The sequence below is a fragment of the Antennarius striatus genome, chromosome 16, assembly GCF_040054535.1.
Source record: "Antennarius striatus isolate MH-2024 chromosome 16, ASM4005453v1, whole genome shotgun sequence".
Lineage (NCBI taxonomy): Eukaryota > Metazoa > Chordata > Actinopteri > Lophiiformes > Antennariidae > Antennarius > Antennarius striatus.
This window is the reverse complement of record NC_090791.1, coordinates 4854566-4875629: the sequence shown is the minus strand read 5'-3', so window position 1 is coordinate 4875629 and position 21064 is coordinate 4854566. Positions and strand designations below refer to the sequence as shown.

At 40.1% G+C, this 21064-nt stretch overlaps 2 protein-coding genes across 4 annotated transcripts in view; one reads left to right on the top strand and one right to left on the bottom strand.

Annotated features, from left to right (window-relative positions):
* The window catches only part of mafk (v-maf avian musculoaponeurotic fibrosarcoma oncogene homolog K), a 13146-nt gene extending 8191 nt beyond the window's left edge, over window positions 1-4955 (top strand). For all 3 annotated transcript variants that reach the window (XM_068335893.1, XM_068335895.1, XM_068335894.1), the window contains exons 2-3: window positions 22-100; window positions 183-4955. In XM_068335893.1, coding sequence (XP_068191994.1) covers window positions 22-100; window positions 183-620 — 517 coding nt within the window. In that variant the 3' untranslated portion in view covers window positions 621-4955. The remainder of the gene's footprint in view (window positions 1-21; window positions 101-182) is intronic.
* Window positions 1637-21064, bottom strand: tmem184a (transmembrane protein 184a). The gene is made up of 9 exons (XM_068335891.1): window positions 20734-21064; window positions 19830-20039; window positions 16251-16416; window positions 15170-15260; window positions 13021-13096; window positions 9788-9879; window positions 8158-8327; window positions 7881-8078; window positions 1637-6539 (listed from the first exon to the last, which is right to left on the bottom strand). Exons 1-9 carry the CDS (start codon window positions 20740-20742, stop codon window positions 6310-6312), a joined length of 1242 nt encoding a protein of 413 aa, XP_068191992.1. The 5' UTR covers window positions 20743-21064; the 3' UTR covers window positions 1637-6309.

Below are 21064 nucleotides of genomic sequence, written 5' to 3'. Positions count from 1 at the left end.
TTTTCTTTTTTCGCTTCTCAGTGTGTCTTCTGTGAGATTCTGTCCAGTTGTCTGCATGCAGGGAATGACGACTCATTTTAAGACGAGCAAAGCTTTAAAGGTAAGAGTCAGAGGTGTTTTAATACAATGGGACTGGTATCTGGGCGTGGAGCGACTTTTTCATCTGCTGCACATGTCTGCAGGTCAAGAGGGAGGTGGGTGAGAATGCCCCGGCGCTCAGCGACGATGAGCTGGTCGCCATGTCTGTGCGAGAGCTCAACCAGCATCTGCGTGGGCTGACCAAGGAAGACGTGGTGCGGTTAAAGCAGCGGCGACGGACCCTGAAAAACCGGGGCTACGCCGCCAGCTGCCGTATCAAACGCGTTACCCAGAAGGAGGAGCTGGAAAGACAAAAGATCGAGCTGCAGCTGGAGGTGGACAAGCTGGCCCGGGAGAACGCCAGCATGAGGCTGGAGCTGGATGCCCTCCGAGCCAAGTATGAGGCCCTACAGTGTTTTGCCCGGACTGTGACCCGGGGGCCGCTCTCACCGGGCAAGGTGGCCACCACCAGCGTCATCACCATTGTCAAGTCCGCCAACCACAACAGCTCCAGCCCAACCCCGTTCTCCACCCCGTCCTAGTGTTGACAGGACTGGGCTCTCCTTCTCCTGCCTGGTCCTTCCCGGTTCTGACCCAGCCTGAACCCGTTCATCCCGCACTGAGAGGAGGCTCAGTAGTTAGACTGAGGGATGGGACGGGGCGGCGAGCTTTATATGTGATATTATGCTGCATTCAGAATTCACTCTCCCTCCCTTCTATCTTCCACACAATCTCCATTGTCTGTGCACTGTGCAAAACCCCCTTCCCTAACCCTTCCCCTCCCCAACGCCCCAGGTTGTCGGAGTTCTGTGACCCTTCCTCCATGACTGAGAGCAGAGATTTGCTTTTACTCCAGTGTGAAAAAGTATTTGTCATGCCTTTACTGTGGCAGCGCTGGCCTGGGACAGCTCTTACACTTAAAACAAGAGACAAATAATGCATATGTGACCTTAAAGCTCTTTCTATAGAAATGTCTCAATGTAATTTGAGCCTTTCAAGCTGTTGCCTTATGATGATCTATAAGTGATTCATCGTTACCCAATATTTAGAAGTACTTCAACACAAAGAGGTTCCATCGTTTCGGCTTTGTGGTCACCAGGAGGCTTCCAACCGGTCGCCAAGCGGACACAACAAATGTTTTCACCGACTTGCCTTTTTGGAGGTGCCAGGCAGTGAAATAACCTGTTGTGTCCACTCTGAGTGAAAGCCTGCCAGCACACGGCTCTCTGCGGTGCATTTGTAAAGGGCTGCTTTATGCAATTTGATTAGAGACCCATGTTTTGTCTGATTTCTGTCTTAGGCCAGCAGAGCTCTGCTTGCCGGTCGGTCCAGCCCAGTGTCTCAGTTGGTATGTAGGAAGTAATGTTGGAGATCGACAACCAGGACACTCCAGTAATGGCTTCTGTACATGAACTGATGACAGCAGATACTTATGGAAGAGTTGTGCCTTAGAAAAGATTCAAACTGAACCCCTCAAAGGCTGAATCATAGGCAAAGTACAGGAAAGGACTGGAAGTAGCAAACTACTCGTGTTCTCAGTTACCAACAATAGTGTCCCATGAGTCAACTCTGAATACTTGAAATTCCCCATTAGTCAATTGGAAATCAAGACCAGTCTTGGATGAAAGGTGAAATGTCTTCAAATCTTAAATAGAAGACCAGTTGCTTCTGATTCAGCCTTCAAGGGTTACCATAACTGGGATGGATAAAGACTCTTCACAAGCCTTAGTCTTTGTACGGAAGCCTTTGTTGGACTTATTCCACATCCCTGGTCTATTATCAGGATGCGACATGTGCCTTTTTCTCTTCTTTTGGCAGTTCATATGTAGATGTGGTAACGTGGTTGGTTGTTGGTTCAGTTGATGGGAATGAACAATGTGGTGTGCGATTAGCCATGTTGTTGAGAACTTCAGAGGGTCTTTGCAGGTGTTTCCAGTGATTTTGGTTGGTATGTTTGTGGCCCCTGGGCTTGAGACATGACATAAAATTTGCCAGTTTGCCATTTTAAAAGTAAAAATACATTCATATGAGATTCCATATATTGGAAAAGATATTAAAGGCTGAATTTGGGAAGACTAAAATTGGAAAGCAATAAAAGACACATTTTGGGCCAGATTAGTTTGGATTCAGAGGATGTGACCTTATGAAGCACTTAAAAGGAGACTGTTAGGATACAGTATAAAATAGAGCAACTGATTTTTAAAATTTGACAGTGACAGAAATTGGTCTTGCATTTCTGAAGTTACTTGGCACAAACTGCATGATAATTAAATGTGGTGTGACCACAATGCAAAGTTAGGGCCAACGTAACTGGACTCTACTTTCTGGTTTGCATGCTGCAGCACTGATCGGGTGATGTTTTGCCTTTCGTATGTCGCCCTTGGGTAGGTAATCCATATTGGATATAGTAATAACGAGGGAGGTCCTTAAAAGTGAAATGCAATTCAATTTACATCCTGTATATTACAGTTTACCGCAATGATAAAGCTCTCACTGCCATCATTATCACAAGTCCGTCCAATAAAAGTAATCATTCCTGCTTCCGGGTCATGAGAAGCTCTGCTGCTGGTGTTGGTAACTGAAACAGAAGCTATTAGATCTTCGCTCTAGACAAGAGATCTCCTGACGTCCGCCTCTAGAAACGGGGGTGTCATGACAGCTAAATGCAGTAAACGCCATCCACCTGTTGTTCTGAGATATTTAAATATGAAATTCACTTGAAATCAAGCCGTTCTTACAGAGGATCCATTCCTAATTTGGAGTGAAGTTATTAAGAGATATTTCATGTCAGGATTTTCTCTTGGCTGAGAGGACATGACGGTTCCTCTCCTGTTCCATAGCTGCAGAGAACAGTACGGGGAACTTCGCTGCTGTACAACCTGCTGTGATTTTTTTTTTTTTAGCAGGGGCATTGCTGTGTTCTTACTCTCATTTTGTACTTTCATTTGGTTACTATGTCAATATATGTCGATACTTCTTACATTTTCTTTCTGATACCTAGTTTTATATGCATAACAGGTATATAAATATATATATATTACATATTTTTCTATATTTATGTATTTTACTATCCTGGGAGTGGTGTCATTATGTAATCGTTCTTTGAAGTTTATGTTGATGCTGACCTATTCTGTTGTATTCACACATACAATGAGAAAACTGCTCTTGTAACTTTAGTCCTGTTTGAGTATTTATACTCGAGTAGTTCTTCTCAGCACACTTCATGTTTAATTCCGATTCACTAATTGGACGGACCTCTGCAGGAAACTGTGACAGATTCAACAGGAAAAAGACATTCTGACTGCAGGTTGGCTCAGTGCTGAGCAAATATGCACCTAACATGTTTTCTATTTTCATTTGTAAATCTCTTGTTTAATGAAAAAATAATAATTAAAGCGTACTTAGTGGTTGCTTACAACCTCTACACGTCTAAATCATTCAGTTGGAAATTTGTAATGAACATTTACTTCAGCGCACAAATCAACGCTCTCAAATATTGAAACCATTAGTTCATAATTCAACACAAGAGCGCATCAGTTTGATGCGATTATATATTCAGTTCCTGGTTTTGTCTTTCAGGCGCCATTAAATTAAGAAAAAAAAAATGTTAGTAAATCACTTAGACAAAGAGAACTTACAACATGCTCTTACTTTGTAGTTTTAACCTTCATGTGAACCCAGTATGTTTGATTTAAGGTATTGTTTTTCTCAAGAGGATGATTTCATTGGCATTTTCAAATGATGGTAATGCTGTAAACCACTAAAGAAACCTTCAACTAAATGATTCCACCGCTTATATTTAAGGTCTGTTTTATAGCCTGAATGAAGATTAAGTGAGAGGAACGCATACAAACCCATTTCATGTTTACACGGGTCATCAAGCTCATAGTCCTACTCCAGTTTGGACACCAGAGCGACCTCTAGTGGTCATGTTTTGAAATACAAATGCTGTACAATTAGGAATAAAAATTTTTTAGCACTTATTGCTGTGTACTGGTAGTACACCTTAAAATATTCCGAGAGATAAAAGTTAAAAATTATGTTTCTATTATTTGTCATTGATAAAAGACAAACCTTTTCCAGGTGATTAAGTACTTAGTTGACCAGGCAGAGGTCCGTTGATGCTCTTTGGCTGCTGTAGATTACCACAAGCAAATATGTGCATATATTTTATTTGATTTGTTCTTTTTTGCCTAAACAGGTTATTTCAAATTGTTTTCCGGAATGTTTTACAGATTTGAAATCACGTTTTTGTGTCTCTTTCCACAGTTGACATCAATGAAGTTTGTTATACCAGGGTGCTGTTTCAGATATCAGCATATTTTCTATATTAAATATACAAAATATGTTTAGAAATTGCATTGCACATATATTCTGACCATATTCAAGGTTATTAATTGAAATATTTTTATTAGTTAAATAAGCTTTCAGACAGAAGCTTTGCCAGTCCTAAAAAGCTACAGAGTTTATCCAGGTTTAATCTTGTAGACTGAAGACATCTGGACTATTCAATTAGAGGAAGGTCCACAAATAGAGAATGAATGGATCTGGCTGTGGGTGAAGTATATGAAATGTTAGGTTTGTCCTCTAGAGATATAGAGATTCTTGTATTAATCTTGTGGCTAAATGCTGAGGCTTCTTGAGCGAATGTCAAAAGTGACTATTAACAACAGCAATAAGGCAGCACAAAATGATTATGTACCCTTCACAACTTGCCATTTCTCTGCTCATATATATGTATATATTTATTTCATTAAATTTTATAATTTTATTAAATAAACACCTAAATTATTTTTATTTTACATTCATTTATTGACATGTTTTCTCAATGAACTACCCTCATGTACAAATAAAATCTGTATTTGTTTCTGCTCTGATTCTTGGTATGGTAAATTATTCCAATAAATAGGTCTGCTGCGTCTGATTTTGTACTTTCAAATAAAGCTTTTTTTCCTCATCGAGATGTGCAGATTTGCTGAGTTTAAAAAATGCATGAAACAAGCAAAAACGATTGATTTTGCGCACACGGCTAAAACAAGAGTCAATTAATTTGCATGCAGTGAATTAATTTCTCCTTCCCTCATAAAAACGATCATTGGCACAGGAATATAAATTCAAACAAAACGCTATTTCTAAACATAAAAACTTGGTCTCCCATGAGACAAGCAAAGATGACAATATTTTAAACAAGAATCTAAGTGGAAGCTGAAACTACAGAATATTTAAAAATCACATTTTTGACAGTTTCTCTTTTCCCCACACATTTTGTTTGGTCTGACATACACAAATAAATGAAAATCAATCCAAAACAGTTTAAAAATTAAAACATATGAAACGCATTTTTCACTGGGAGATGGATTTAAATGAATAATTATGTCAAAAACAATTATTCTGCCAGGAGATTCTAGCAGCTGTTCTGCAGAGGCTGCAAAAAGACTAATTGTTAGCTGTCTGTTGAATGACTAGCTAGTTGCAATGAATTGGTATTTAGCATGCTGTGAAAATTAATGAGAATAACACAACTCCCACTTCGTAGGAGGCACGTTTATCCGATTTGTCCGTACAACGGTAGATACAAAGGAATGTGAAACGCTACAGTCTGCAGTTTGAAGTGTCTCCTCCAAAACTAATGTCCCTTTGAACGCGTCTTTCCATTTGTCAGGAAGCCATGCCGAGGAAAAGCTCAGCAAATACTTCAAACAGGAAAATGTGAGAGACAGGCGATGAAGTGTCATTTCCAGCCGTCGCTGCCTTCGCCGCTTTCTACCTGGAGTCACATATTAATCATCTCTTCTTTGTAACTGACACGAATCAGAGGGAGCGTACTTCAGACGGCCGGAGACCGAGCTCTGACATAATGACAGAATCAGAATCAGGATCAGGGATGCTGCTGAACCACCAGCATCTTGATTTATAGAAAATGAACAGCTCCTGACGTCTGATACAATGCAGGTGACGGGTCGTTTTCCTTGTGATTGGTGCTCCAGAGATGGAGACAGATCAGTTCTCTGGTCAGTCAGCTATTAATCCTGAAATCTACCATAAATTTCAACCTCCTCTCGGTGCTTAAATTATTCACAAGAAAGCAGTCCATCTTAAATACTGGGATAATGAAAATGAAACACCTGGATTCGATCCAGCTCTGCGGGACCGGAGGTACAGCTGTTTCTGTGGGGGATCAGAGATGGGGGTGGCAAGGACAGGAACACCTGGATGCTGCTGGAAACACGCCTAGAACTCATCGTCAGACGTGATCAGCATAATTTTATCTGACTTGTGGGAGCTCTTGGTGCCCGATCCCGCTTTCCCGTTCTGGCTGGGCTGGACCACCTCCTGGGTGGACTGCTGGGTGTACTGCTGGTAAGCCGGGGAGAAGTTATGGATGGCATCCTGTACCATGTCTCCCGGGTTGATCGTCTCCTTCAGACCGCTGGAGATGCTCTGCATAGGAGGGATGCTCTCTGTGCGAACAACAATGACAACAACATGTAGACGACTGCAATGGTACAGCTTTAAAGTCACTTCCTGGAGACGTGCCTCGCATCTGTTTGTCCATTTCTTGAGCAGTTCCTACTGTGAGGTAGTCAACAAGGATATTTCACAACGTGGTGGACAATGACTCAAAATTTGTCGATCTACAGATAAATTTGATCATGTGAACGAAAATCATCATATTTAAATGATTATTATTTGATTATTTGAATTTTTACTTGACTTAATGTCACATAGAATTCATTTTTGCCTCTAATTTTGTTCTGATTTTCAACAAGCTCTCAGATTAGACACGAAAAGCGGTATAATTAACAATCGATTTAAAATACACATGATTCATTTCCTTCATCTGGTTTTCATTTGGTCCATCAGTAAAAAAATGAGCAGGGGGGAGGGGGGTGCAGTTTGGCATTGCCCGCTGGGCTGGGCTGAGGCTGAGGAATACCGAACCACACATGCAAAAACATATGCAAACATCTGATTGGGGGGGGGGGGGGCATGCATGCAACAGCAGAGATATGCTGTCAGAATTGAGGCCACAGAGGTCAGTCATAGGGGGGCTGAATCAAATTAGCAAATATGTAATTATCAGCTGTTCGACACTGGAGCCACGTTATATTTCTAATTCCACAGCAAGCGAGATGAATGATGGATTTCCTTCCACATGGAGGATGAAACACAATCATTTCCTTCCATTACATCTGAATATCTTTTTTTGATTAAAGAATATAAACGGTCAGTCATATCGAGTTGAAACAGAAATGTTTCTGTTTTCATCACCACTAAGGGTGCTTCTGCATGTTAAGCAGGTTATAGGAGCAAAAGATTTCCTATAGCAGGAGGGGGGGGGGAAAACGCCAGAATGATTGATAATACTGTGAAGGATGTTTCCCATGTTTTTCATTTGTAATCTCCACGCGGGCAGCATGGTTACAATACCTTTTTTTTCCCCTCTTCGTCTTCTTCTACATTGCTATACTGGTGACATCCTGTGTGTCATGAGTAACAAGTGTGCCCTCAGGCTAATGGAGGCCCTGCTGACTTCCAACCTGACTGGCGGACTGATAACAAGCACGGATTTGTAAATATGCAAACATTCTGTCCTGTGCGTCATTAAAATAAAGGAAGTGAATGTGAAATCGAAGCATGAAAGTCAGTCTGACTCGGCACAAAGAACAGGACAATGCACTTATTGTTACTGCCGCTTGTTCTGCAGGGGAGAGGGCCAATTAGCCTCAGAGCAAGTTGACATATTTTAAAGGCAAGAGCAAGAGGTATTTGCATACGGTCTCTGCAGACCCACGGCTCACCTGGAACTTGGTTCTTCTTCTCCTGGTAGACGGTGCAGGTGAAGGCGTATCGGAGTGCGATGGCAGCGAAGAACATTTCAATGCAAATGATAAAGTTCTGCCAGCCAGCTGCCACGGTGCCGGCGCCAACCTCTTCCCCATCGATGACGAGCGCGTTGGGTATGATGCCGCAGCGCTCCAGAATGGCAAGAACCATTCCTAAAAAATAAAGTATCAATCCTTTCGTAAAAGATCTATGTTTTTTTATGCACAGAAAACAGCGGTTGGTTGAACTTACCCTGCCAGAAGGATAAGAAGATGACCGATTTGATGGTGAGGAACTTGAGCACTGGTTCGTACGGCCTGAGCAGATCGCTTGTTGCGAAGAAGAAGAGGAAGAGGGCGTAGAGAGAGAGGCTGACCGAGAAGTTGTAGATGATTGTGATATAGAGGTATCCTCCATTTACGCTAAAGAGAGAAGGAAAAGTCCTTCAGTGACATCTGGATTATGGAAAAACGGAACCAACCAAAATATCAAATAGTCATGATCCCCTTGGTGTGACCTGTTGGTCAGTTAAGATTTATTATTAGAACTGTGCAAAAAAAATTTTTTTAAATCTTAAATTTTCCATCATTTTCAAAAGGGTCAATTTTTATATAAACATACTGAATAATTTTTGATTTTTTCTCAAGAAACCTTCATCGGTGACAAATCCTTCTCATCGGTAAAAAAAAACAAAATTCAAATTCGTAACTATGGGAACGGAACAACTGCAAATGACAAAAGAAATCCGAGGCAACAAAACACAAACGAACAAACAACATTTTAGATGAGTAAGTTTCCTGAAAAAGTTTTTATATGCTCCATAACAAACAGCGACAGGAATGGGGATAGCTATACCCCAGTTTGCATCCAGGTCAATGCTAGTGATCATGTGATAAGTCTGTGTGAACAAACTACACTTTTTGTCCCGTCTAAAGCTTTTAATAAAACCTGTTTGTATGCAACCGTTTGTTTCAGGATGCATCTGATAAATAGGGAGGACTGTGTTTCTTGTCTCTCTCCGCATGCCAGGCAGCCCCCCCCCCCCAACACAGGACTCAGCTGTGACAGCACTAATTACTCCGGTGCACTAAAGGCAACATAGTCGGCTGAAAGCGTGGAAGTAAACAATCGATGAATCATCAAGGTCTTTCTACGGAGCTAAAAGAAAGGCAGCTAATTTTGCCATTGACGTATATGAAGGGATAAGCATGAATAATTTAATCCTGTATCAGAGCTGCGCAGTCAGAGGGGGATGATTGGGAACTTTTGAATCAAGTCCTTGTTGAGTATTTTAAGAACAAGCCGTCACACAGCTGAATCTTCAGAAAAAAATAAAACCGAGGAGCAGACAAGGGCACCTTTTATAACTTCTGATTACACAAAAGGCAATTTTATTACTCCCCCCTCCATATTTTATTGAAACCCTTATTGGGTTATCTGATATGACTAAAAACTGGCTAAAATTAAATTTGTCAGCCTGCAATTTATCCGCGTCTTTCACTTGACATCCAACAAAAACGTATGAGATGAAACGATACCTCTCATCTCACAACACGTCGCCTTGGCGGAGAAGCAACGCAAAATTAGAATTAAGGGGTTTTCATTTCAGAACACAGACTCAATATTTGGAAAACTTAATTTAGAAAGATATTTTTCTTTTTAGTCCATATTTCAAAAAACTTCCAATTCCTTCTTTGTAATACTGACTAAACTCAAGAGGCCGTGATAATGGCGAGGATAGCAGCTCATCAGAGACAACCTGTGTCTTCAATGTACCGACTGTGACGACGTAATCTAATTCCGCTATTATCAGAATGTGCATAAAAACAAGCGACTCAAGATTGTTGGTGACTGGAATGGGAAGAGTGGTGCTGCTGCTCACTTAAAATCCCCGTCGTGATATTTGCCGTAAGCCTGGAGGATGATGGTGATGACGGCCATGATGGGCTTGACAACACAGAACTGCAGAGTCGCCTGGAGAAGACATCACAATTCATGGTGAGACATGAAAACAAGGAGGGACACGATGAAGGAGGAGGGAGGAGGATGAGGAGGGACGTCAGGACCTGTTTAAATGGTCAAGGTCAAGCAGGCGTCTTTTCCTGTGAGTGTCTGATCCAATGAGTGGTCATAGTTTTTACTATGTATGCACACACCAGGCCACGTAACCACAGTGATAACGACTCACAAGTTAAAGGAACAGTGTGACATCTTTTGAAATTGTGTTTATGAAGATAAAATATATATAAAAAGTAAAAAACAAAAACAAAACTCATTCAGTCACAGAGAGTAACCCTGGTTTCTGATGTCTTATGCGAACAGGGATTGGCTGGGACGACTGAGCGTGTGCACCGGACTTGATTTTTTTTTTGGGGGGGTGGGGGTGGGGTCTCAGAATGACTGAAGTTGTCGGGGGGGGTTTGACAAAATGACATCAATAATCACCATAATTACTGATTTACTTCAAAGTTTTTAGCAGCGACTGATTTACTCACTGCACGTCTGTCTTCGAGCCAGCTTGTCAAAGACTCTTCCCAAAGGGAGGACTTTCGCACGACGCCTCCTGATGAGCTTGATATTCAAAACAATGTGAGTTCATAACGCGGGCTGGTTTGAAATCGGCTGAGGTGTCTTCCTCAAATTAGACATTAATGGCATCAGGGAGTTTAGACTTACTATAATTAAATGCAGGAGGATATATTAACGCAAAACCCCGACATGTGAATAATTACTGATGCATGAGGGGCTAGGAATACCCAGGATACAGTAAAAAGGAAGATAACCATATGATGAAATAATGTAAGATTCGCAGGTGAAAATGAAAAGAAGGAACTCACGAACTAAAAACCAGTTCAGAGCCTCAGATTTTCACATTTCCCCTCACTAACAGCAAACACCTCTCTGCGGTCAGATCCCTCAAATCTGATACTCCTAAAATCAATAGCTGTTTAAATATTAAATTTATGTATTGCGCTCTCTACAGCCTCCATGCTGCAACTTTTATTCTGCTATATTGTTAAATTCTGATGGTGAAACAAGTCTGATGCATTCAGGGTCTTGATATCATGCTGGTGCAATCAGTTTCAGCCAGACAGCTATTATTACCAAGAGCTTGTGGTTCCACTTGGAGTTCTGTAAATAACAATTACACAAAAAGGCAACAAAGAGATATAATAATTGACAGTGAGGTTGCCGAACCGCTGTAATAAAAAGAAAAGTAGAGCAGTGTTCTGGATGTCGACAACTTTTCATGATATCAATAATTAATGTGGAGGATATTTGTGTTTTGAACTGAATTCCAAATCACATCCTGTCTCTTTCCACTTCCACTGTCCGCTGTGGCTGCAAAGTGCGTGCTGTTGCATGCTGTATCTGCACCATCGGGTCCCACTGATTTATTAGAATATTCTGCCTTTGACCTCCCTGCTCATACAGCCGCCGCAGCAAATTACAGTCAATGAAACTGATTATACACAAATCAAGTGGCATACGTGACGTTTATGTGACGGGACTTGTCATCTGTCACTGTTTTTTTTTTTTCCTTTCATCTGCATATGAGCTGTCACCTGTCTGTGCTCTCTCAGGGGCTCAGTCGCTGTGACATATCTTCCTATGCGCAAAGGATTGTGGGTAAAAAAAAAAAAGTGAGTAATTCCAAACGTGACCAAAGTGAGACACCTGCATGTTTTTGGTGCATACAATGTGTCTGCACAGAATTAATGTAAAAGAAAAGTAAAAATGTATGTGTGTGGGTTCTTATTCATCCAGGCTCTGCTGATCTTAAACAACTGGACTTTTTATTTTGTAAGATTTGAAGATGTTTCAGCTCTTATCCAAGATGCTTCCTGCATTATTTATTTTGTTTTCCCAGTGGCCCACACCAGCGCAAAAGCCGGCCCCTAGGGTCCACAAAGATTACGTGTTTGCCAAGTTTTAGGAAAATAAGACCCTAAAGTGTCCCACAAGGTGATAAAGGACTTAAAGCTGAAGCGTCAAAGGCAGTTTAGGATGCAATAGCTGCTTATCCTCTAACCTTATCTCGGAGAACCACCATAACTCTAGGCTGCTTTCCCGTGTCAGTGATTCATTTGTTAACCTCTCCTCTAATCACACGATGAAGCCTCTCCAAAATGCGTAAAGAATTTTAATGCTTTTTTAATCTTAAAAAAGCAAGGAGGATGTAGGGCCTTTTGGGTTTGGTGCTCTTTGAGTTTTTAGCATTTTCTATATGGCTGTGATGAGATTCACAGTCCCAAGATGAGAAACCTGAGGCTCTCATTCAAACGCTGACACACAGTGACTCTCTTCAAGAGTCGATTCGATGAAACATCAATTCAATCACATTCTGGTGACAATTAATTTCTATCTATGACAGCTCATTATGATTTTCAATCCAGTGAGACGCTGCCTGGGAGGGGAGATGATCTGTCTGCAGAACAGGACTGATTTAAAGTCTTGGCTGTGTTGAAACGTTCTGCTTAGTCCAGACCAAACTAAACCCATCCAGCTCAAACAAACTTAATGGATTTTCAACACGATGCCACAAGGTACTTGTTAAATTCTACCAAACTGACCTCCCCGCTGAACTCAAAGAAACATCATTTAACAGAGACTGTTTCCAGATCAACCACGTCCTGCTCTTGTGGAGAAACACTGACTGTTTATTGCTTGGTGATTGTAAAAAAAAAAAGATAATTTCAACATTGTATTTGGTTTTGAAGACATCACTCTGTTCAAATTTCCATCAATGTTAGACTGGGAGCTTGTGCAGCATCCTGAGACACTGGGAAAATATGACAGCTCATATTATCTCAGTGTTTATTATCGGGTTGCTTTCAGCTGGTCTCACTTCTGTTTTTCTTTTTGTTAAGCAGTGAATGTTATCCTCTGAGAAAAAAAAAAAAGAAGAAGCATGCATCCAATTATAACAGCTGTCATTTTTAGGCAGCATGGTGATCTGGACAGAATGGTAATTTGGAGCACGGTGTTGTTTTTGAAGACATTTTAATGCATTCTGTTGCTTTTTTTACTTCATTAATTTTTTAACGTGTGTAAATTATTTCAGGAGTCAAAAGATGCGTCTCAGGAGAGGAGATAAGGAAGATTGAAGCTCACCTGCTTGCAGAATCTTAAAAAGCCGATGGAGTAGCTCATTCCGACCAGGCAGCAGGTGCCGTAGAGACAGCTTGACCTGTGAAGACAACAGCAGAATGTCACGTTTCTGGGAAGGTTTGTCTATTTGTTTTTCCATTTAGAGCAGGGATGTCAAACTCGTTTTCACTGAGGGCCACACCAGCATACTGGCTGTCCTCAAAGGGCCAAATGTAACTAATAAATACAGTATAACTAAATGTAACTCAATATAATGGAACATAAACGTAACTAGTTCTTAATGTTAAATAACTCTGAATGTATTACTTATTCCAGTTACAAATATTCCAGTTGCAAAGAAAAAATATGTTTGCTTGTTGCTTTGTTATAACATAAATCCTTTTAATTTGTCAGGTTATTAAAGCCACAGAACTCCATCAGTCAAGGATCAAACTATCCAAGAGAATAAAGAAAAATAACATCAAACACAAGTGAGGACATTAACTTTGTTCAAAACGTTTTAATCAAAGTTAAAATGGGAATAATTACTGCATTGTGGGAATGTAGTTTTTTGTCAAAGCACACTTTTAACCTATTTATTTTTAGACCCCCCCCCCTCCAAAAAAAAAAAAAAGTATCATAGTCTTATAAGTAGTCTAAGATTTCATAACTATTCAGTTGGAGGGGCGAGCTACTCCCTCAGTGCCTGCCAACATAAAGAGAAAGACACAAAATATTTTATGAAATTTATGCAGCTTGTATGTCGTGCTTTGATTTTATCTCAGTATTGGAGCTCTTTACGGGTTCTGCTGTCCTGATCAATAACTCTACTGGGTATGTCTTATCCATGCTTCACATGGATAAGTAGAGGACGGCCATGTAAGTGGGTATATAACATGTGATAAAAACTAGGAAGAAAAGTGTGTATTCATTTTTTCTTAGGTAATAATGATAATCTCAATTTTATTTATTTGAAGTTAGGAATACTAACATTTAGGGGATTACAACAAATGTAAATATCGGTTTTATTTTTATAGAACAACATCTGCGGTAAGTGAACTCCGGATTAAAGGCTTCTCCGTCTTGACGCGGGTGGTGCAGAGGTAACGGTACAGAGTTTGTTCTCCTCCACTCGCAGCATAGGCAAACTGATCACCTTTAATTGTTTGTAGGTATGAGTGTGTTCATGAGGGGTTGTTTGTCTTTTGTGGGGCCTCGCAATTTGCATCCGGGATGTATCCCGCCTATTGCCAGCTGGAATAGGCTCCAGATGGCAGGAAGGGGGAAAAGCAGCTGAAGACAAGATGATTTCGCTCATCTCAGAAAGAAAAAGGATGGATGGATGCTTTAGTGGTGTTATTACTTTACTATTACTATAAGTCAATGGTATCTTGGAGAAAGTACGGAGAGCTTTGGTAAATGGTAGCAGAGAAGATAGATTTCAGTTCATAAGCAGCCCGATGCAGCAGAGCACCTTCAGTTTTATATTACCTCCTTGGAAATACAGATGAATTAGACACAGGTTATTGATGCCCAGACGCACGGATGCATACTCATCACTTGCAAATAAGAGCATTTATATTCAGTCATATTGGATTCTGGAAACAAATTGTGACTTGTCTGCAGAGTGGAAATTGAAAGGCATTTGTTGGACTTTCAGACTGTTTTTTCAGACTGAACCTGATCTGACTTACAGTATTTAAGCAGTTCACATGTCTTATTTGATGCGGTGCATTAAAGGAAACATGAGTAATAAGAGTAATGTGTACTACTCCATTTTTATATCATGCAGAAGGAAACTTTTTCAAAAACAACTGCTGATATAGAATTTATGCCATGTCTCTAATGGTTGGTGCTGGCAATGTCACCATTTATCAGGGCTGAAAATTAGCATTTGTGCTATCTTAAGAAGCTGGCGAACAGCTTCTGCCCCACGGCTCAGTTAGCCATATAACAAATCCCATCTAAGTCTGATCAAAAGCTCTGAGATAAAGCACAGCTGTCACAGATTAACAAACTCAGCTGTTTATTGCCTGTTCTTACACTATGTCATTCAAATTAACTTGTACCTTTGACCATTTGTGACTGTAAATAGGATTACTTTGATACATTTATGACTTAACATTTATAAGAAAACAGAAAAAAATACCACAACTGGACGGAGAGAACTCACTGTATGGGCTTCCCTCGAATCTCTGACATGATCGCACTCTCTCCTCCCAAATACTCAAAGGACAGGCTCAAGAAATTATAGATGACAAAGGCTGTAACGGAAAGAGGAGTGTCACATGTTAAAAGCGTGGACTAGACGCGCTTTTATGGCAGGATTTTAACTGCAGAGTCACTCCTCATCACCTTCAAGTTGAACTTCATGCAAAAGAGATCAAATCCTTTTTCGAGGAGACGACATGATGATAAAAATAATTAGTAATACATTGTGGAATAATAAATGTTTCAGTCCTTACATTAAGAAGCTTCCAAAGGTTCTGTGTCTTGGAAATCCCTTCCTAATCCTTTGTTGCTATTTAAGGAGGGATTAAATGGAGCTAATGCTGATGGTGTCCAGTCAAGGGAAGGTTCATTATGTTTTAGCAATAGCCTCTGGTGGTATTCGAGTCTCTGTGCTTTCTGATGTGCTGTGCTATCAATCAGCCACAAAATTGGCCTGAAAACTGGAAACTAATCTCCTGAATAATGTATTTCCTACTTTTCCTTTCTCAATTTACATGTAATCCATTCTGCATGTGATTCACCTGTGCCATTGATCTTGAAGCTGCCATACATAATTGGTCACAATGGTCAATTTGAATGAATCTATGATATTCAGATCAGGATGTACAGATTATTTTAACACTGAAACCCAATGCAGAGTAACATGTAAACTCAAGTTTGAAATACAACTGCCTCTAAAATGTGCTTTAAAATGTAAAAATTAGCTGAGGAAATCACTTTTGAGATGCACACCCTTACACAGCATTACGTGACTCCACTGACGTCTGTCAGGTAGTCATGTTCCATAAAAAAAGTGTAACCTTTTATCTTTAAAAATGCATTTCCAACTCTAAGCTTCCATTTGGGGGGGGGGGAAAAATTGATAAAAGAAAGGACGCTGCTTAAGTTACTTTCTCAAGAAATGCGACACCTTAAATAATGAGACTTGCCCCCGGTGAGAACAGTGACTGGGGTGAAAACTTGTTTGGGCAGTTCTTCATCTGTTTTACATTCAAAGTGGGCTGATGTGTGGCTTACTGTACCCTCATAGCAGTCTCGGACGGAGTCGAAGTAGACGTAGTACTGGTCGTTGCTGATGAAGAGCAGGCTGAGCCAAGAATCAAAAGCATAAACTGGTACGATAAACAGGATCCGGATGATGTAGCGCTGCTCATTGGGGACAGTGTAGGATCGCAGGTGTGTGTAAATCTAGAATATATAAGCAAAGCACATGGAAAAACAGAATTAAGAAAAATTTGTCTTCTGGACCAGGATCCAATTATGAATTAAAATCAACGTTCAGCTAAGACATTTCATAGGTAGAGAAAATAAAATACCATTTAAACGTAACGGCAGCAAGGTGTACTCTTTATTATAAAGCTTTAAATGAAACGAGTGGAACAAAAATCACTGCGCTGATAAAGGTCTTCACTTAAACGCTTTAACAGTCATAAAAAAGCTCCTAAAAGCCCCCGCATGGCTTCCATAAAAGTAATGCAGTGCAGCCAACAACCTTTATTGGAATATGCATCTAGCAGGGGTTCTGGTTACCATTCGTCTCAACGGCCTTCAGCTTTAAACAGAAGTCTTAGTTTTTACACAAGACAAATCCCACACCTCATAAAGCGGATTCTAGCCCTGTGAGACACAAATGGTAAAATTAGGCTTTTAGGTTCCGATTGTCTTTCAATTTGCACGTTGGACCGGTTTACCCATCCGATTAAGCAAGTAAATTATGAAACTTAAAGCTGTGGGGAAACTGCTTGAACTGAACATCTCTGATCCAGTGGAGAACATGGAATGAAATATGAAATTAGTCTGATATTGCCATTTTAATTTGCCCTCAGTTAAAATTATTTTTCTACATGGAATCTTAATGAGATATCATAATTATACCCGTAGGGTACGGCAATATTGCATAGCAATCAGCTGTCGTGCTAACATGCTAACAGTCAGACAACACCAACCAGAAGTAAAGAAGCACAAAAAGACAATCAGTTTAGAAAATAAACACAACATGCCGCAACTTAACAATTAGCAGGTTTGATAAGGAAGGCTGTCCAACAGTTCCTCCAGGATTACTATTCCTGTACAGACGAACACAATCATGCACTTTCAAATTTATTATTTATTATAATTTATTAATAAAAACCAGACAATGGTAATGAATATTTCTTTGATCCTGCAGATGTAGCAACGGTGCTCTAACAGTGAAGGATGTTTCACTCTTTGAAAAAATAAATAAATATATATATATATATATATATATATATATATATATATATATATATATATATATATCATGTCAAATTTAGTACCAGAGAGAAAACAAACACAAACATCCCTTCACTCTTATATCATTAGAAAGTTAATATTTATTGATTCAATATCCAGGAAGATCCAAACTTGAGGTTCTGAACTGACCTGTTGATTTTCTAACATTGATTTATTGATTTTGAAAATAATTCTAGGACAAATCTGTCAGGACTTTAGCCAGCTTAAGTTCCCTGCGAGTCAATCCTAAAGAACACTATCCATTATGTTACATGGAAATACTGACAAGAAAAAAAAAACTTCTTTCAATCAGAAACGTACGTCAGCAACTAGACAAATGTAATCCCTCTGATTTTAAAAGGGCAGAGATGAAAGTGAAAGTGACAGCGATTATTAATTTTGAAACCTGGCCCAACGCTCACAGTATAAGCACTTAAAGTAACTCAGGCCCGCAACTAACAGCTTCGATTAATCATCATAATTTTCCCCATGAAAAAATCCTAAAGTACAATCAAGTACATAATCTACTTCCCAATCTAAACTAAGCACCATATACTTGATTTAATCTTAATATTCATCAACAGCGGATGATTGACGGGTGACGGTTTACTGTAGCTACACTTTTCCGACAAATCTTTGTTGTAGGATGAGGTGGAACGGCATCCAGAGTCTCACTATGCTTGTCACATTCAGCTTGATGAAATGCCCATTAGAGGCTGCACATTAAAGGCTGATTACTGAGAGAGGGGGGCTGTGATTCATTCGACCATCTCCACACGTGAAGGGAGGCAGACTTCAGACTGATGTCCCCATTTCCATGAAAAGTCAGAAATGCCGATGCCCTTCCTGACTCGATATCGTTGGCAAGACACTCATTTATAGTTATATGGGGAGTAACTGCATCGAGTCAAAGTTCGCTAGTACGGTTTCTGCTAATAATTATGAACACATTCATTTGGTATATAACAGAACTGATTGATTACAGTGGGAATTCGCCCGGGGTTTCCTGTTGCCATAATCCCAAATGCTCCAAACTGCTGTGGAACTAATAAACCAACAAAGAAAACAAGGAGCCACACTCCACTGATTACTAGTCACAAAAGCATTGGCAACTTTACAGCAAAGAGGATCTAAGGTCATTGTCAATCTGTGTTTAGTATTCAGAATGTGAGTTTAAGAGTCTATAGCAATCCTCTGGAGCTGAGTCAAATGAAACACCACCAGCATTGCAACACTAGTTCTGCAGACCTTTTCATTCCCCCCGTGTAACAAACCCAGCTCCATTCCCCGAGCAGTACACTTGCTATTTATTTGTTTAATTAAAATGTCTTGTCGGTAAGTGTTCAGCCAAACGCGTACCGTATTAAAAAGATACAAACCAATTTGCTGGATATTGAGTCACAAATCCCTAACTTGGGATTGTTTTTTCAGACATGCAGACGATCTGTGACGAAGAAGAGTACGAAAAAAAATGTTTAAGTACGCTCAAGAGATGGCTACAACTATGTGCGTTTAACATATATGTGATTCAAGAGTATAAATGCACACCTGAGGACGTTAGATGGATGCATATTGAATTAACTAAATCTGGGCACTGATACAGCTGCATATTAACACAAAGGCAAAAAAGGAAAAGCATCCTAATCCTTTATAATATTCTAAATGTTATCTTAATATCAACGGATTTCCCTGCTGATAATATACTGCACCCTGCTGCATTCTCTGCGAAAGATAAAACCATAATGATAAACCATAATCTGTGCACAGCGGGCAACGCACCAACACGAGAGGCAACGCTCATCTACAGCAGGAAAGAAATGGTTTCTGGGTAAATGTGGGCTGAGAGCCATTTACTCTCCTCACTCAGAGAGAGATCCATATATATCCATCGTTCTTTAATCAGCTAAAAGAGTTCAACTTTAATGGTCACTATCAATCCTAAAGCAAGCAGATCTTTCCCCTCAATGCTGGTACAGTGGAAGCGCAGCGAAGGAATAATATAGAGAATTATATCGTGATGAGATACATGTCTTCTGTCCTCTGGCAAAGGATGAACAAGGTTGACATTCTCTAACGACACCGGTGAGCAATGCTTTGAGGCTGTGTGGTGCACCGGCGCTGTGTGATGCGTTTACTTCTCCACCACTTCAGACGCGCTGCATGCCAATCGTTTCAACATCGTCAGCACAATGTGTGCTGAAGTCCAAAACTGACGCTGTAGGACATGCAATGATAATTAAGTTGAACTAAACATGTCTCCAACTTTGTTATCGCTTGACATGACGTGAAAGTTGTTTTGTTTTTTTAATTTATTCATCTGGGACTTCATATAAAAATGACAGACCCACCTGGTGGCAGGTGATGAGCAAGGCGGACCACACAAAGATCCCTGTGAGAGTCTGTGCAGCCACTGTATTTAAGAACATCTGGTCCTCTACATAAGTCCCGTTACTCGTTTGAATGATGGTCATGTTGGAGATGTCCGACTTGTCTGGGAGAATCGGTGCTGCCAGATGAACCACGGTTGATGAGTCCATGTCTTTGAAAGAAATGTTCACCTGAAACAAAAAAACAACTCAGTTGGGATTATAGGCAGGAGTATCACCAGATCCAATTTATTAGGAAAGAGGTCCAGTGTTGATCCACTGTATTCCAACATACATTTTCAAAAAATTATAAATAACATTTATGATCAGATTTATTTATTTTTGGATATTGGATCATATTAGAACACTAATATAGTATTTAACAAGTGTGATGGGAGCTTTGTTTGATGCTTGATAATGATAAAAAATACATTCCACTTCATGAAGTCTTAACTGTTAACAAATAATAACGTTAATCATCACTGAATCATTTCACTTGAGGGTATGTCTGCATTTTTATAGCATGAAATCAAATTCAAATTTTTAAATAAATGTCTAAAAATTTTCATGCATTTGCGATAAAGAAAATATTTGAAATGATCATTATCTCCACTGTGGTTGTTCCTGTTCTAGCAGCAACACCAGGAATGTGGATTTAGCGATGGGAAATTAAGAGTTCATATGCAAATATGTGACAACAGGTTCATGTCGAGAACGCCCCTGCTTAAAAAAAATAAAAATAAAAAATAATAAGAAGAAGAAGAAAAAAAAGTGTAAGAATCAGTTTATTGACGTCCCTTTGAAAGGAGCCCTACTATGGTAGAGAACCTCGTTCCCCCGTCCGTGTCTTGATGGACACCTTCCCCACCGACATCCAGCCTCTCACCTGACTCATGGAGGGGCCGAAAGCAGCTCCGTCTCGTCTAGAGGGCAGTCCACAGGATCAATATGGAAAAGCAAAAACCACCTTCTGCCACCATTTATTAAAAAAAAAAAAATGCTCGTCGACTCCGTCAGAGGAAGGTTCACCGGGTTGAACTTCCTTGTTGGAGACAGATACCTGATCGAGAGCGAAGTCCACAAACACCGCAAGAAAAAAACAACAAAAGCTAAAGCGGAAAGTTTAATAAATCTCTGGATGTCCCGAAGCGTTTACTTTGCGAAAGCAGTGAAAAGTCAAACTTTCAAACGCCGGCGACTTGAATTTATCCTTGGGC